General features: G+C 45.2%; 3 protein-coding genes across 6 annotated transcripts in view; 1 reads left to right on the top strand and 2 right to left on the bottom strand.

Annotated features, from left to right (window-relative positions):
• LOC112918637 (protein POLR1D-like) overlaps positions 1 to 3,544 on the bottom strand; it is a 45,488-nt gene extending 41,944 nt beyond the window's left edge. The window contains exon 1 of one of the 2 annotated variants that reach the window (XM_025996711.2): positions 3,411 to 3,544. In XM_025996711.2, coding sequence (XP_025852496.1) covers positions 3,411 to 3,436 — 26 coding nt within the window. In that variant the 5' untranslated portion in view covers positions 3,437 to 3,544. The remainder of the gene's footprint in view (positions 1 to 3,410) is intronic. The other variant, XM_072719884.1, reaches the window with a different exon arrangement.
• On the bottom strand, positions 1,868 to 3,544 carry LOC112918636 (DNA-directed RNA polymerases I and III subunit RPAC2). Its single transcript, XM_025996708.2, has 2 exons — positions 3,411 to 3,544; positions 1,868 to 2,444 (listed from the first exon to the last, which is right to left on the bottom strand). The coding sequence occupies exons 1-2, from the start codon at positions 3,434 to 3,436 to the stop codon at positions 2,069 to 2,071; spliced, it is 402 nt and encodes a 133-aa protein (XP_025852493.1). The 5' UTR covers positions 3,437 to 3,544; the 3' UTR covers positions 1,868 to 2,068.
• Positions 3,545 to 4,881: 1,337 nt separating this feature from the next.
• LNX2 (ligand of numb-protein X 2) overlaps positions 4,882 to 15,832 on the top strand; it is a 78,786-nt gene continuing 67,835 nt past the window's right edge. For all 3 annotated transcript variants that reach the window (XM_072719882.1, XM_072719879.1, XM_072719881.1), the window contains exon 1: positions 4,882 to 5,078. The gene's annotated coding sequence lies outside the window, so the exon portion shown is untranslated. The remainder of the gene's footprint in view (positions 5,079 to 15,832) is intronic.

Genomic DNA, 15,832 nt, shown 5'->3' with positions numbered 1-15,832 from the left:
GAATACACAGAAAGGAGAGAGGCAGAGACACAGGCAGAGGGAGAAGCAGGCTCCATGCAGGGAGCCCGATGTGGGACTCGATCCCGGGTCTCCAGGAAGACACCCCAGGCTGAAGGCGGCACTAAACCGCTGAGCCACCCGGGCTGCCCCTGTACCAATTCAGTTCTAAAATATATTTCAAATCAACCCTTTTGTCCATCACTAGCTTGCTGCCCTTCTAGGCCAATGACACAGTTCCTCTCGATAATTCATCCCTCCACACTGTCATCAGAGTATTCAGATGTCATTCCCATTGTACTTAAAATCCAAACCCTTACCACCCCAACCCTTCTTCCCACCATATCCATAGCCTAGGCCCTTCTCTTCCTTGCTTACCATGCTGCATATAAGCAATTTTTCAATATCTTTAATTTCTCAGACCACAGGTTTTCAGCTTCAAGACCTTTACAAAGCTATCCTGCCAGAATACTTCCTCTCCTTTGGGCAGTTAGCTCCTTCTCTTCCTGTAATCTCTGGATGAACCTCCCTGACTTTCATACCAAAAGCAATTCCCCTCTCATGTTTTCTTTCTTGATCCTTCCTATGTTTTCAAAGAATTACAACTTTAAAAAAATAACTTCAATCCTATTATAATGTATGTTCTATGAGAACAAGACCCATGTCTCATCCAATAGTGTTCTATCCAGGGCCTGGTATGTACCAGGTGCTCCATAAATACAGAAATGTATTTATCCAAACACGTTGACTGAGTATAGGAAATGTAGGTTCTGTGGCAGAGTAGTAGAAAGAGGTCTGATTGGAGTGAATAAAAGGCTACGGGCCATAACTACCAATATGGATTTAGCCAGTATTTTCTAATTGCCTACTACCCACCAGGCATCGGGTTGCAAGTCAGTATAGTGGGTAGACAACATAAGCACTAACAACAGCATAGTAAATCCAAGACCATGAAACACAGGAGTAAAATGAAAGTACATGCAAGTCCCCAAACCAGGGTGGGAGTCTTGACCACTAAGTTCTCACCTACCCTAGAGTGTAGAAGAGTAAGGGTGTTCCAAGAATATGGAACAGCAAAAACAAAGACCCCAAAGCACAGAGTGCTGGGAGTGAGGTGCTCAGGTCAAAGGTTAACGAGATTTAAGAGACAAGTTGGTGTAGCACAGCTAGCAGACAAGGCTGATGAGACTAACAGGACACCTTGAAGAGGTTCACTAGTATTTTAAGGTCAAAAAAAAAAAAAATCACTTTCCCAACTTGGAAATTTTTTTCTTCATCCTTATTGTAACCCTGGGCTATATACTTAGATACACACCTAAGGACTGAAGATGTTCCCTGATCATCCCAGTTTTCTTCTTTTACAGTATAAACTCTCGACCTACTCAGGTCGTTTCTGACAAAATATTTTATTAGTGTCCTGAAATTAAAGCAGTAAACTGGCATCCATCCTATATATGCAACCACAAAGGTAGAACTAGATCCTAACTCTCCTGTGAATCCAAAATTCTCACAATTCTTTCAAATTATTCCCCACGCTTGAACCCAGCAGTTCATAGTAAAAGATGCAAATTCTCTCATGAATTACTAAAAAATATCTAGCAAGAAGCTAAATCCTCCTCCCACTTCCACCTTTCTTTTTTAAACCCACCACAGTCTGTGCTCACGCTCTATTGCATCTCTCCCTCTTCCCCAATCATAGCCACAAGTGCACATTCTTTTGAATTCTCTTGATCAAAGTCTTTGTCTAGGTCTCTAATATTCTCCTAGCTTTCTTACGTTCACTGTTGGCTCAATTAAAAGAAAAAAAAACAAACCAAATAACCCCCTAAAACAGTCAATCTACCAGATGAAGCAAGAGAAACCACTCAAATTAGTTTAAATAAAAGAGGGAATTTATTAGATGAGTACAAAGGTTCTTGCAGGGATTCCAGCAGCTGTAATGGGTAATAGCTAGAAGCACGCCTTTGTGAAGGGCAGATGGAGTTGTAATCACAAACTTCTACTTCTGGTTTTGCAAGATCACGAAGAGAATATCCTAGAGGATAGTCCTCCCCGTATAGTGCATAAGGGACTAGAATGTGGATTCATTTCTGCTTGCTTTTTGATCCTTATATTCCTTTATGCTGGCCTCAAACTTGTCAAGCACATGTTGGCAGACATTCATGAGCTCATTCAAGCCTCTCTGAAATGGCTCAACAGCTGGAAGAGCACCTCGAGTCTGAATGCGTAAATTAATTTTGCTCTCTGAAGGATGGGTTGTAGTGTAACCACAAAATTCCACTTCCGGGTTCTTCATGATCATGTAACGAAGAGAATTTCCTAGGGTATGGTCCTCTTCGTGCAATACAAATGTCACACAGTGTCTATCTGTTCCAGCTGCCTGGACCATTTCCAGGGCTGTCTTCCTCTCGCCTTCAGCCATTGAGGTCTTCAATCCAGATATTTTTCTACACACATTTTTATAAAAATTTTTATAAAAATGAGATCATACTGAATATGGTTTTGCAACTAGCTTTTTTTTCATTTACTATATCACAATCGCAACACATTACTGCACTCCAATTACACTCAACTATTTTGTATTAACCCCTCATTTTCCTGCCTCCACATACTCTATCAATAAATACTTAATTATTGCCTCCAGTTTCTCCCTACCCCATTTGACACCGTCCACATGGCCACGAGGGCACAAACGTAAATGTTAAATATTTAAAGCTAAAATTTTCTCTTGGTAGAATCACAAGAAAGGAACAGGATTAGAGTAGGGTGGGCTCTGCTGGAGAATGAAAGGGTATTTAAAGGCACACAAAAACACATCTTTTCAAAAATAGAGACTGCAGATTATCATCGTGCAGGCCCCACTATGGTTTCCATTTGCAGGAGATAAACTAGAGAGGAAATTCTGAGAAGTGTCAATCAAGCAGGAGGGAGACCGAGGACTGAGCGCACCAAGGAGCGGCTTCATTAGCTGTCTACACAGAGCTGTAAGTTGGGCCGCAGTCACAGGGGCTTAGGCCTGGCTGGACGCACCAACACGAGCACTCGGCGAACACTGGCCCGGGCGCGGCCTTCCGTTAGTTTTACTTAGTCCTGCTGTTCTCCCTGGGACGGGCGTTGTGGGGACTTAACTCCGGCCTCGTAACTTGCGCTCCCTCCGGGCCGTCTAATTGTACGGGGCGCCTCTATCACACACGTCCGTGTGTCCTCCCCTCCCTTCCCAGCAGGGGCCCTCTCCCCGCTCAGGCGCCCACCTCCCTCTCCACCGCCCTCTCCTCCCGCGTCCTCCCGGCCCGGCCCCCGCTGCCCCCGCTGCCCCCGCTGCCGGCCCGGGCCCCGCAGGCGGACGCCCCTCGGCTCCCCGCTCCCCGCGCAGGGCGCGGCCCGCTCCGCCCACCCGCCTCCTCGGCCGTTACCTCTCCAGCTCCTGGTCCTCTTCCATCGCGGGGACGGCTTCCGGGATCCTCAGGTGGTGCGGGCAGAGCGGAGGCGCTAAGCCATAGCGCGAGGCACGCGGGCGGAGCAGGAAGGAAGGAACGACGGACGGAAGGAGCCGGGGACGGAAGGAGGGAGGAGGAGCCGCAGCGGCGCGGCGCGGAGAGGCCCAGCCGCTGGGCGGGGCGTGTACGTTCCGCCCGCAGGCCCCGCCCACAGGCCCAGCTCCCCGCGCGGGGAGGGCGGCTGCGAGGCCGGGCCCGCTCACCTGGAGCTCCAGGCGCCAGTCCGCCCGCTGCCCTCGCGGGGACAGGGGGGGCGCTCTCCCGTCCCACCTCGAGGGCGAGACCCGCCTGTGGGCGCTCCGGTTCAGCCCTCGGCACCTTCGGCCAGGTGTTGGCGAAGGGGGCGGGGCCTTACCTGCCGCCCCAAGCCACCGTCCTTCTTAGGGCGGAATGGGGCCTCTTTCAGACTTGCTGCTTGACCCGTGGGGCAGGGTGTCACTCCCCGGCGGGACCCCAAGCCTGACGGGGGTGGGGTGATGGTGTTCGGGGGGATGACAGGTGCAAACTACAGGTGCTCAGTACACCTTGATGAATTTCACGACAGACGAGGATGAGTTTAAGGTTGTGTGTGTGTCATCCGGGATCTTGCAGCCGCACACCTCAAACGGGTCAAAAAAAGCCTTCGTTCCTATCTTTAGGGGGAGGAGCGAGAGTTTGCAAGGAAACTGCTCTTCTCCCCCTTGCTCCCCCGTCCTTTCCGTCAGGATCTTTTCTGCACCTGGAATACGTACACCCTCTCTTGCTCCGGATTTCCTTTTCCTTTTCCCCTTTTGGTTCAAACCTCACCGGCGGAACCTCCCTCTCACCTTTGTTCCCAGGTGCCCCTGCCCCCGCCTCGGCAACCTGTCGCCACCCGCACCCGCTCCCCGCCCTTTTCCCTCCGTACCCCTCCTCTCTTCGTCCCCCCTCCTCCCTTCCTCCACCTCCTGCCCTCGTCGCCCTTCTCAGCCCGGTCAGTCCCGGTCCCTCGCACCTTGCCCCAGAGTCCTCTCACCCCAGCACACCTATATTCCTGCCTTCCTGCGCCACCTGTGCTCGTACCCACACCCCGGTTCCCCCAGATGGTCACTGCCTCCCCAGCTGTTCCACTCTGCTCGCGGCGGTCGGCGGTGAGCGCAGATCCACTTTCCTAGCGCGTCTCCAGCGGGGGGATCGGGCGGGCGGGGGCAGCCGAGACCGAGTGGGGGAGGGCAGGCGGCCAGGGGCGGAGTGGGCTCACTCTAACCCGGGAGTGACGGCCCCGGCCTGGCCCGCCCCCCGCGCGCTTCGATAGGCGGAGCCGCGCTCTGGCCCGCCCCCTGCCCGCCCTGCGCCGCAGCCGGTTGGCCCAGCTGCTTGTCGGGTTGGGCTGCTGGGCCCTGGCGCTCGCCCCCGGGAAGGCAGCAGGGGCGGTTGAGAAGTGAAGTCTTGGCCAGAGTTTGCTTCTTGCCAGGAAATCCGCGGTGGCGGCGGCGGCGGCGGCGGTTCCCGGCGGAGCGGAGGCCGGCGGGCTCCCCGCTCTCTCAGCGGGCCGCGGAGAGCGGAGCTGGCGCTTGGCTGCGGCGCCGGGAGCCGGTGCGCGCCCCGGGCGGCCGCGCTTTCCCAGTGAGTAACTTTGCCCCGGCCGCCTGGCCCCGCGCCCTGCCCGGGTGCCGGGCAGCCGCCTCAGGTGCGGGCGTCGGCGGGCTGTGGGGGCAGAGCCGCGCCCGGGGAGGCGGCGACCCCGCGGCTCTGCGCCCGGCTCGCGGCGGCTGTGGGGGACGTGGACCCGCGCCCGCGGTGGGGCTGGGCGCGCCGGTCGGGGGAGCGAGGGAGGGACGCGCCGTCCTGCGCCGGTGCCCGCCGCCCGCCCGGCGCCCGGGGAGGCGCGAGGCCCCCACCCCCGGCTGTTCCCATTTGGTGGTTCCGGCCACGGGGCTGCCGCTCTGCGCGTCGTTTGCTTCTTCCAGGAGGGGAGAGGTGGGGTGAGTTTATTTTCTGTGTGTGTGTGTGTGTGTGTGTGTGTGTGTGTGTTGTAAATGAGTGGCACTAGCTGCCTCACGTCGGGTCTTGTCCTCCAGGGAAGGAATAGGCAGAGACCCACGGCCCCAGCCTGTTGCCCACGAATTCTCCCCTTTCCCTCGAGGCTGGAGAGGTGGGAGATCTCACCTCTGCAAGGGGCTAGTTTCAAAATACGGATCTCCAGGTGGAAGCAGTTGCACACAAAGCACCATTCGGGAAAGACCTCCCTCGCTGTCAAAGCTCTATGCCGTATGTTTCAGACGACGGACTTTTGGCACAGGTGGGGGTTTCTCCTGAAATTTCAGTTTGCAGTGAAGGTCAGGAATCAAGACGTTCTTATCTGCCAGGAGCTACAGCACGCTCAGGCATGAGCTTAACTGTGTAGATGTTTCTGTTTAAATCGCAGAAACCAGAAACGAAGTTGAGTGTGCAGCCGCGGCAGGAGGAACCAGTTGTGAGCTCAGGTTTATAGGAACTGCCTTCACTTTCAGAATTTCGCGTTCTTGCAGCAGTAGTAATATTTATTGTCAATTGGCCTTCCTCCCAGGACAGATTTTTTTTTTTCTTCTTGCATGTAGTGTGACGCATCGCTGATGAAGTGCGATCTCTTAGATAAATTTTATTTTCGTTGATAGATTTGATTCCCATCTCCACAACCTTCTAGCAAATGGACTTTGTTTAATCTAGTATCCTTTTCGGCCTGTCGAAGCTTTGTTGAGCCGTGAAAAACAAAGTTTTGCCTTTTTAGCTTGTCCAAGGCCCACATGGGAGTTTTCCCAGAGGTGTAAAATGTAGGCCAAATCAGAACCAAAGTACAAGAACACTACTTTTAATTTGGCCCACTTGTGTGCTAACGTTCCTAATCCTGCATCTTGTTTCTCCTCATCAAGTTAGAAAATTTTCATTATTTATTTATTCAGCATGCAATAGAGTGCCTACTCCCTGCTGCATGCCAGACATTGATGGCAAGGGTTAGTTCTTTCCCCAAAGGTGATGATGATCATAGTCTTACTTAGAAGCTGATCCATACCTGTTCCCTTAGCTACCTGAAAGTTAATTTGAGCAAAGTGCTGTGGGGACTTAAAAAGGAGCATTTCTGCCTGGGGTTTGCTAAGGAAGACCTAATCTCCAAACTGCTATGGAATTTTGCCCTGTTTATTCTAGGCAAAGGGACTAACATCGACATGTAAAGTGTTGCATTATGAGATCTACATGGAATTACTACTGCTGAGGGGCACAGTTGTTTGGGGTTGGAGTAGTTGGAGTAGTAGTCAGGGGTTGTTGTATTATGTATTTCAGAGTACTTAGCACTTTGCTTTGGTTACATTAGGCACTCAAATACTTGTTGAACTGACGCGAACAGAAAAATGAAGGATTTTGTGTGCCAGATTAAGAAAATTGGACTTTATCTACTTAGTGATACAAAGCTATTAATTCTATTTTTACATTTTTAGAAGATTTTATTTATTTATTTTAGAGAGAGAGAGTGAGTGGGGGGCAGGAGAGGGAGAGAGAATCCCAAGCCAACTCGGAGCAGAGCAGGGAGGCCTGCACCAGGTTAGAAACCATGACGACCCCCCCCCCCCCCCCCGCCAGATCATGACTTGAGCCAAAATCAAGAGCTGGATGCTCAACTGACTTAGCCACTCAGGTGCCCTCAACTGCTAGTTTTAAATAGAATGTCATGGGGGACTTGAGTGGCTCAGTCGGTTAAGAGTTAGATTCTTGGTTTCAGCTCAGGTTATTGATCTCAAAGTTGTGGGATCCTGTCCTGTACCCCGCCCACTGAGTCTGCTTAAGATTTTTTTTTCTCTCCCTCTGCCCTTCCCCTCTGTGCGAGCTTGCGTTCTGTCTCAAATAAATCTTTTTTTTTTTTTTTTTAATTTAAGTTAAAAAAAGAGAACATCATGATAACATTTGCTTTCCAGAAAGATAATCTGCAGTGGAGAATGGTGGGGGTCCAGATGAGAGACAGAGTGTAAGCTGTTATATTGTAGAGGTTAAGTGCTTAGGGATTCTCAATTCACATTGTCTGGGTTTGAATCTGGTTCTTTCACTCAGCTATGTAATCTTTTTCTTTCTTGTGTTTTTCATTTTATAGGGTTTGGGGGATAAAAGTAAAAAAAAATATGTGTATTAAGCCCCCAAATCTGCTAATTTTAGATAGAATGTCATGGGGCGCCTGGCTGGCTCAGTTGGTTAAGCATGGGACTCTCGGTTTCCACTCAGGTCCTAATTCTGGAGCCCTGGGATGGAGCCCTGAATCAGGTTCTGTGCTCAGTGGGGAGTATGCTTGAGGATTCTCTTCTTCTGCGCCTCTCCCAACTAGCTTGTCTACTCTTTCTTTCTCAAATAAATAAATCTTAAAAAAAAATAAAAATAAAACAATAGTGTGTGGCATATAGTGAGGACTTGATAGTTGCTAGTTGTTATTCTGAGTGAAGGCAGTGGAGGTAGAGTTGTTGTGGCATTGAGGAGGTATATTTGGTTGGACTAGGTAAGTGACTAGATATGATTAATGAGAGCAGGATGATTCCTAGGTTTTTTGACGTGAAGCATTGGACAGTACTGATTAAATTGGCTGTAGAGTTAGCACAAAAGTTGAGGTCCATTGCTTACCCGTAGAATTACCATCCTGAGCTTTGGTTTCCTAATATTTGGGAATGATCATAGTACCTGTCTAGTAGGGTTTGAAGATCAAATGAAATTACGTATAAAATGCCCTTTGGTAGAGTACCTAGCATGTTACAAGTGCTCAGTAAATATTAGTTGTTCCCTTAGTAATGATGATATTAATGAGCTAGTAGAATGTTGGAAGATACGAAAAGGAGCCATTAAAAGCAACTAAAGTTAGAAGAGGAAGAGAAGATAATTAGTTTTGTTTTTGTTTTTAAAGATTTTACTTATTTATTCATGAGAGACAGAGAGAGAGAGAGAGAGGCAGAGACAGGCAGAGGGAGAAGCAGGCTCCATGCAGGGAGCCCGACGTGGGACTTGATCCCGGGTCTCCAGGATCAGGCCCTGGACTGAAGGTGGTGCTAAACCACTGAGCCACCTGGGCTGCCCAGGTAATTAGTTTTGGACCAGTCTGATGAACTGCCAATGAATGGTTAAGATGTCTTTGATGAAGACATGGATAGATGTGCTGGGCAGGAGCTAGGAGTTCACATAACGCCTTTGTGAGTGTGGTTAGCTTTTTGGAAGATTTGAGAAATGGGGAGGAAAAAGAGAGATTTATATTATAGCAGTGCCAGGAATGTTGATGTTGAATATGAAGCTAAAATGCATTTTGGCCACCATGACAGGGGAACTCTAGGCTCATATAATCTGATTGGCTCTGTGCCCATCTCCCCCTCTTTCTTTCCTCTCTGACTGCTCCCAAAATTATTTTTTAATATCCAGTGTCGTTTAACTTTTCCAAGCTTATGGGGTTAAAGTTCACTCCAGACCCACCTTCCAATATCAGAATCTAACAAGGTCTTTAGAAGACCTTTTGAAGGTAGAATAGTCAAAGGTCTTGTTTCAAAGGTTCCACCCAGGAAGCAATGTTGGTTGAATCAAAGATGTATGTATGTATGTATGTGTGATATTTATGTATATATACATACACATATATTTTGACATGCAGGGTTTATGTACATATATACATGTGTATATACACATCTTGCATATTGAATTATGGTTGCAGAAGGCTTGGCCAGGCCTCCCTTGACCCTGTTATGGGGCCTGGGAGATTTTCAGTTTTCCTCTCCTATGTCTCTTCCTCAGTGAGTACAAAACAGTAGAAAAATCTGTGATTATGTAAATTTTTTGGTTGGTTAGAGTTAAAAGAAATGGCTATTTTGTATGTTAGTCTAATGAAAATTTGAGGGAAATCTTTTAAAGCAAGTGCTCATACACATCTTAATAATAAATTGTCATCTGATTAGTATGCTTTTAAAGAGGCAGGTGTCATAGGATCTGTTCTTTAGAATGTATGCTTCAGATGAGCAGGGGGGGTTCATATCAGTTTTGCTCACTGGATAGTTCCCAAGTGCTTAGAATCATAAATAGTAATATTTATTGAAATATTACTAATATTTGAATGAATGAAATGGGTCCGTTGGTTTGGATCTCTTGGCTCACAGATTTTTCTAACTCTTTGAAACAATTGTTGGTCAGGGAAAACAAAAGAGAGAATTGAGCCAGCAAGGAAGCTTCAAGCTTTTTGAACCGACAGGAAGATAGAGCAACTATAATAGAACTTAATGGTTCTTCCAACTCAGTCATCGTAGTACCTACTGCTGTAATTATTTACATGATTCCCTCCTTTTTCACATTTTCCGCTGACAGTTGTGAGGGGTGGTAGGAACAGACTTAAGTAGGGTTGTTGCTTTGTTCAGAGTTGAACAGACAATAGCTATGTCATAACTTTGTCTTTTCTTGATTATTAGCAAAACTTTGGAAGTCTTGCTTGATTAGGAAAGCTGAAAAGATAAAAAAAGTCTTGTGGGCAGAGAGAGTTTAAGCATAGCTTACACCTTTATCTTTCCAGCCTTGAGGGATTAGGACTATTACTTCTGACAATCAGAATCCCTCAGTGGAATCCCAGAATTATTTGGGGGAAAAATTATTTTTTTTCTCAAAATTGGACTGGGTAAGAGAAATGAGAAATAGAAAAATTACAGGAAATAGGCAATAAGGAGGTAAAACTATATACAATATACACACAAGTATATATGTGTTTTTTTATATAGAATATACTGTAAATTATGTATCTACTTAAAGAGTATACCATTTCTATAAGTAAAACAAATGAGGTTTTAATTTTTTCTCTTTATTGTAATCTTAGAGTTCTTTTAAATAACAAATTGCCCTAAATTTTTATAAAAAATGTTTATAACCAAGTTATGAGGACTTGTTTCTCACACAAAAATAAGATGTACCTGGCTATAAAAAAGCTAAAGACTCTGTTGGCTATTCCTTTGTTTTATAAATAAAAGTAAAGTAAGTCTGGGAAATATTTATACCCTTTCCTCTACCCTCCCATCCCTCTCCCCCAAAGTGAGAATTCAGCTACCAATCTGAAAAATTAATGCATCATTCAGAATTCTTAATACTCTTCAATCAAACTACATAAACATTGAACAAATAAATGGGAGTCCTTCCCTTATCTCTTACTTCATTATTGTGACCATTGCCACTTTTCTCCCACATGATTTTAATTTTTGAACTTTTACTTTCAGTTGTATTTATGTAAGCATACTTGATGTGATCAACATTGGGCTGTATGGACCATGAAAGATTGTCCCTGCCTTTGTACAGCTTAAAATCTTAAAAGACGTTCAGTCAAGGAGTAGGAGGGTGACTGATGCCTTCCACTGCTAGTATCTTTGCTCACCTCCAGTGATCATCACTTCTATTGTATTTTAATGTTCCTCCAAATTTTCCACATCAGAAATCCTAAATTTATATATCCAGTTCTCTGACCACGCTTCCTATCCTGTCCTTCCAGCTCGCTCACACCAACACTTTATATTACCGTGCCCTTCCTCTTGACAGAGACAGCTTGCCAATCTCTTTATTGTGCCCCCTCTCCTGTTCCCTGTTACATTAACATCTGTTGGCCTGGAGGTCTTCTTCCCCATCCAGTTTGGAAGCCATTGTTAGGCACCTGGAATATGCTTTCACTGGCACCTCTGCCTCTTGAACTTATTTTTGTGCTGTGTCTGCCGGATAATGTCCCTGTTCTGATTAACTCTACTGTCTCTCCCTGAGGTGCTCTGGTAACACCAGTGAAAGACCAGGCCCTCAGTGCAGGTAATTATGTCTCAGACAACCCCTCCTTACCATCCCTTCCAGTCAGTTATGTTAATTTAGCACCTATGGAGTGTGCTCTGGCACTGAGCTAAGAATACTGGGGTATCCTCATAGAGCTTATATATTTCAGGGGAGATAGACATTCATCAAGGAATAGTGCACACTGTAGTGACACTGTAGTGACAAAGTGCTTTGGAGAAATAGAATAGGGCCATGTTGTCCAATACTGTAGTCACACATGTGGCTATTGAAATGAGGCTAGTCTTTTGTTTTTTGGGTTTTTAAAAAAGATTTTATTGATTTATTTTTTAAAGATTTTATTTATTTATGTGAGAGGATAAGAGAGCACAATGGTGGGGAGGGGCAGAGGGAGAGAGAGAAGCAGACTCCCTGCTGAGTGGGGAGCTCATCATGGGACTCCATCTCAGGATGCTAAGAACATGATCTGAGCCACCCAGGTGCCCCTGATTTATTTATTTTATTTTTTTAATTAGTTTATTTATTTGTTTATTTTAAAGATTTTATTTATTCATGAGAGACACAGAGAGAGAGAGGCAGAGACACAGGCAGAGGGAGAAGCAGGCTCCATGTGGGGAGCCCGATGTGGGTCTTGATCCTGGGACTCCAGGATCACGCCCTGGGCCAAAGGCAGGCGGTAAACCTCTGAGCCACCCAGGGATTCCGATTTATTTATTTTAGAGAGAGAATGTGTTCACTCCAAGTGGAGGGAGGGACAGAAGCAGAGGGAGAGGGAAAGCATCTCAAGCAGCCACCTTGCTGAGCCTGGAGCCCTGCTTGGGGCTGGACAGGGCCTTAACTTGGGGCTCAATCCCAGAGACCCATGAGACCATGACCTGAGTAGAAATCAGGAGTCAGATGCTTAACTGACTGAGCCACCTAGGCACTCTGAAATGAGGCTAGTCTGAATTGAGATGTGCTTTAAGTGTGAAGTACACACCAGATTCTAAAGATTTAGTATGAGCATAAGGTGAAATATCTCAATTAATTTTTCTATTTGTTTACATGTTGAAATAAGATGATAAATTCTGGGTATATTGGGTTAAATAGAATATTAAAAATATTCATTTGTTTCTTCTTTCTCTCTTTTTTTAAAATTGTGCCTACAAGAACATTTAAAATGACCTGTGTGGGGGATCCCTGGGTGGCGCAGCGGTTTAGCACCTGCCTTTGGCCCAGGGCACGATCCTGGAGACCCGGGATCGAATCCCACATCGGGCTCCCAGTGCATGGAGCCTGCTTCTCCCTCTGCCTATGTCTCTGCCTCTCTCTCTCTCTCTCTGTGACTATCATAAATAAATAAAAATTAAAAAATAAATAAATAAAATGACCTGTGTGGGGGGGAGGGGGATGCCTGAGTGGTTCAGTGTTGAGCGTCTGCCTTTGGCTTGGGTCCTGGGATCGAATCCTGCATCAGGCTCCCCAGAGGGAGCCTGCTTCTCTCTCTGTCTGTGTCTCTGCCTCTCTCCATGTATCTCTCATGAATAAATAAGATCTTAAAACAAAAAATGACCTGTGTGGCTCATACCATATTTCTATTGGGTAGCATTGGTATAGGATATTGTCTGGAGGTAAGATGAGGGGAACTAGTCTTTGGGGAGCTCGGTGTCCCTGAAACCTTCCCTGAGGAGGTTGTCTTTGAACAGGTACCCGGCTGAGTAGGTATTACACAGATAAACTCCCCTCAGAAGAAGCAGTCAGGTGGATGGCCCTTTGAAGGAGAGTGAGACAGATGAGAGAGCTGCGTGAGAGAGAGGCCTGGGATGAGGCCTGGGAGGAAGGCAGGGCCAGATCACATACGCCTTGTTGGCCCTACGTAAGGACTTTGTTCTTCATCTCTTTTGGGTTATTCCAGACCCTTAGCATTGATAAACCCTTTTGTCCAAGCCCCACTTCTACAGTCTGCAAGTAATCGGCCACTTGGTGATCTGATTTGATTTCTCAGATTTCTGTCCCTGCCTTTCCCTGCTTATGTATGTAAGTTTCAGATCCTTGGAAGGCTAGCTTTTCCACACAGTGCTCTAGATCCCATCCTTCAAAGTCTCTCTCAGGAGAGTTAACTCCCATCTGTGTTTAATCTCTTTCTCCCTGCTGGCTTATCTGTACCAGCCTAAATATGCTCCAGTCTTAAATCTTTAAAACAAAGCTTCACTAACCCTACATTCCCCTGTAGTTATTCTTAAATAATAAAACAATAGTTTTTTGGTTTAATATTAAATTTTATTTAACATGTTAAAAGTGTATTAAAAGTAAGACATTTGACTTTTTTCTTATTAAGTGTTTGAAATCTGGTTATATTTTTACATTTACTATATATCTCATTGCAGACCCTAAATTTTCAATGGGTAAAGTACAAGAAATCTTATCAAAATAATAATACTTTTTTAAATAATAATAATTTAACAAAAGCATTTTATACTGCTTCATTTTTATTGTGGTAAAAAAATATAACATAAAATTTACCATCTTAACCATTTTTAAGTGTACAGTTCAGTAGTGTTAAGTATATGCACATTGTTGTACAGCAGATGTCCAGAACTTTTTCATCTTGCAAAACTAAAACTTTACCAGCTAAACAACAGTTCCTGTTTCCTCTTCCCCTTAGGGCCTGGTTTCTATGGATTTGATTACGTTAGATACCTCGCATAAGTAGAATCATACAGTATTTGTCTTTTTGTAACTGATTTATTTCACTTAGTATAATGACCTAAAGGTTCACCCATGTTCTAGTATGTGACAGGATTTCTTCCTTTTTAAGGCTTAATAATATTCCATTGTATGTATATATACCACATTTTACTTATTCATTCATCTGCTGTTGGGCATTTGGATTGCACCTACCTTTTGGCTGTTACGGATAGTGCTATAGTGAGCATTGGAGGTACAAATATCTTTTTGAGACTCTTTCAATTCTTTTGGATTCTAGTTCTTTAAAATAGCAAAAGTGGTATTGCTGGATCATATGGTTATTCTATTTTTAATTTCTTTTTTTTTTTAAGATTTTATTTATTCATGAAAGACAGAGAGAGAAAGGCAGAGACATAGGCAGAGGGAGAAGCAGGCTCCAGGCAGGGAGCCTGATGTGGGACTCGATCCCGAGACCAAGGATCACACCCTGAGCCAGGGGCAGGTGTTCAACCGCTGAGCCACCTAGGTATCTCTCTATTCTTAATTTCTTTAGAACCTTATACTGTTTTCCATTGAGGCTATACCATTTTACAGTCTCACCAGTGGTTGGTATACAGGGGTTCCAATTTCTCCACATGTTTACCAACATTTGTTACTGTTGTTTTTTTCATTGTAGCTTTTGATTATAGCCATCCTAAGAGGTATGAAGTATTAATTCATTGTGCTTTTTTTAAAAAAAGATTTATTTCTTTATTTATTTATTCATGATAGACACAGAGAAAGAGAGAGAGAGGCAGAGACACAGGAGGAGGGAGAAGCAGGCTCCATGCCAGGAGCCCGACGTGGGACTCGATCCTGGGACTCCAGGATCGTGCCCTGGGCCAAAGCCCTGGGCCAAAGGCAGGCGCCAAACCTCTGAGCCACCCAGGGATCCCCTTCATTGTGCTTTTGATTTGCATTTCTCTGATGATTAGTAATGTTGAGTATTTCTCATTAGGTTTGTTGGCCACTTGTAGATCATCTTTGGAGAAGTCCTTAGCCCGCTTTTTTTTTTATTTAAATTTTTTATTGTTTATTTATGATAGTCATACAGAGAGAGAGAGAGAGAGAGAGGCAGAGACAAGGCAGAGACATAGGTAGAGGGAGAAGCAGGCTCCATGCACCAGGAGCCTGACGTGGGATTCGATCCCGGGTCTCCAGGATCACACCCTGGGCCAAAGGCAGGCGCCAAACCGCTGCGCCACCCAGGGATCCCCTTTAGCCCGCTTTTTAATTGGACTGTTTGATTTTTGTTGTTGAGTAGTAGAAATTCTTTATATGTTCTGGTTATTAACCATTTATCAGGTATATTATTTGCAGATATTTCCCCTGTTCCTTGGGTTGCTTTTTCACTTTGTTAATCGTGCCCTTTGATGTGATAATATGTGATTGTCTGTCCTATTGTCTGTTTTTGTTTTTGTTTCTTATAATTTGGGTGTTGTATTCAAGAAATCCTTGCCAGAAAAAAAAGAAAAGAAGAAGAAAGAAATCCTTGCCAAATCCAATATCATAAAGCTTATCCCCTGTTTTCTTCTAGGAGTTTTATAGTTTCAATTCTTTAATCCACCTAAGTCAGTTTTTGGATATGGCATAAGATAAAGGTCCAAACAAAATATTTTGAACATATTTCTAAGACTTTGCTTATGGAAACAAAAGTAAAAGGTCTGAAATATATGGAATAGTTTTAATTTGGGGGGACTGATGACAGTAATGAAGTTAGGACACAGTTCTCAAATGGTACTTAGTAATCTATTCTAGCATGAATTTTTCTGTCCTTTTTGTTTCTTATAGTTGTGAGACACCAATAAGGAAACAATCAGTAGTTTAGGGCTAGCTGAAGCTAAAACATAAAATGATTGGGAAGAAGCCAAGTA

This window comes from Vulpes vulpes, chromosome 9, assembly GCF_048418805.1.
Source record: "Vulpes vulpes isolate BD-2025 chromosome 9, VulVul3, whole genome shotgun sequence".
In the NCBI taxonomy this organism is placed as follows: Eukaryota; Metazoa; Chordata; class Mammalia; order Carnivora; family Canidae; genus Vulpes; species Vulpes vulpes.
This window is presented reverse-complemented; position numbering and strand designations above follow the sequence as displayed.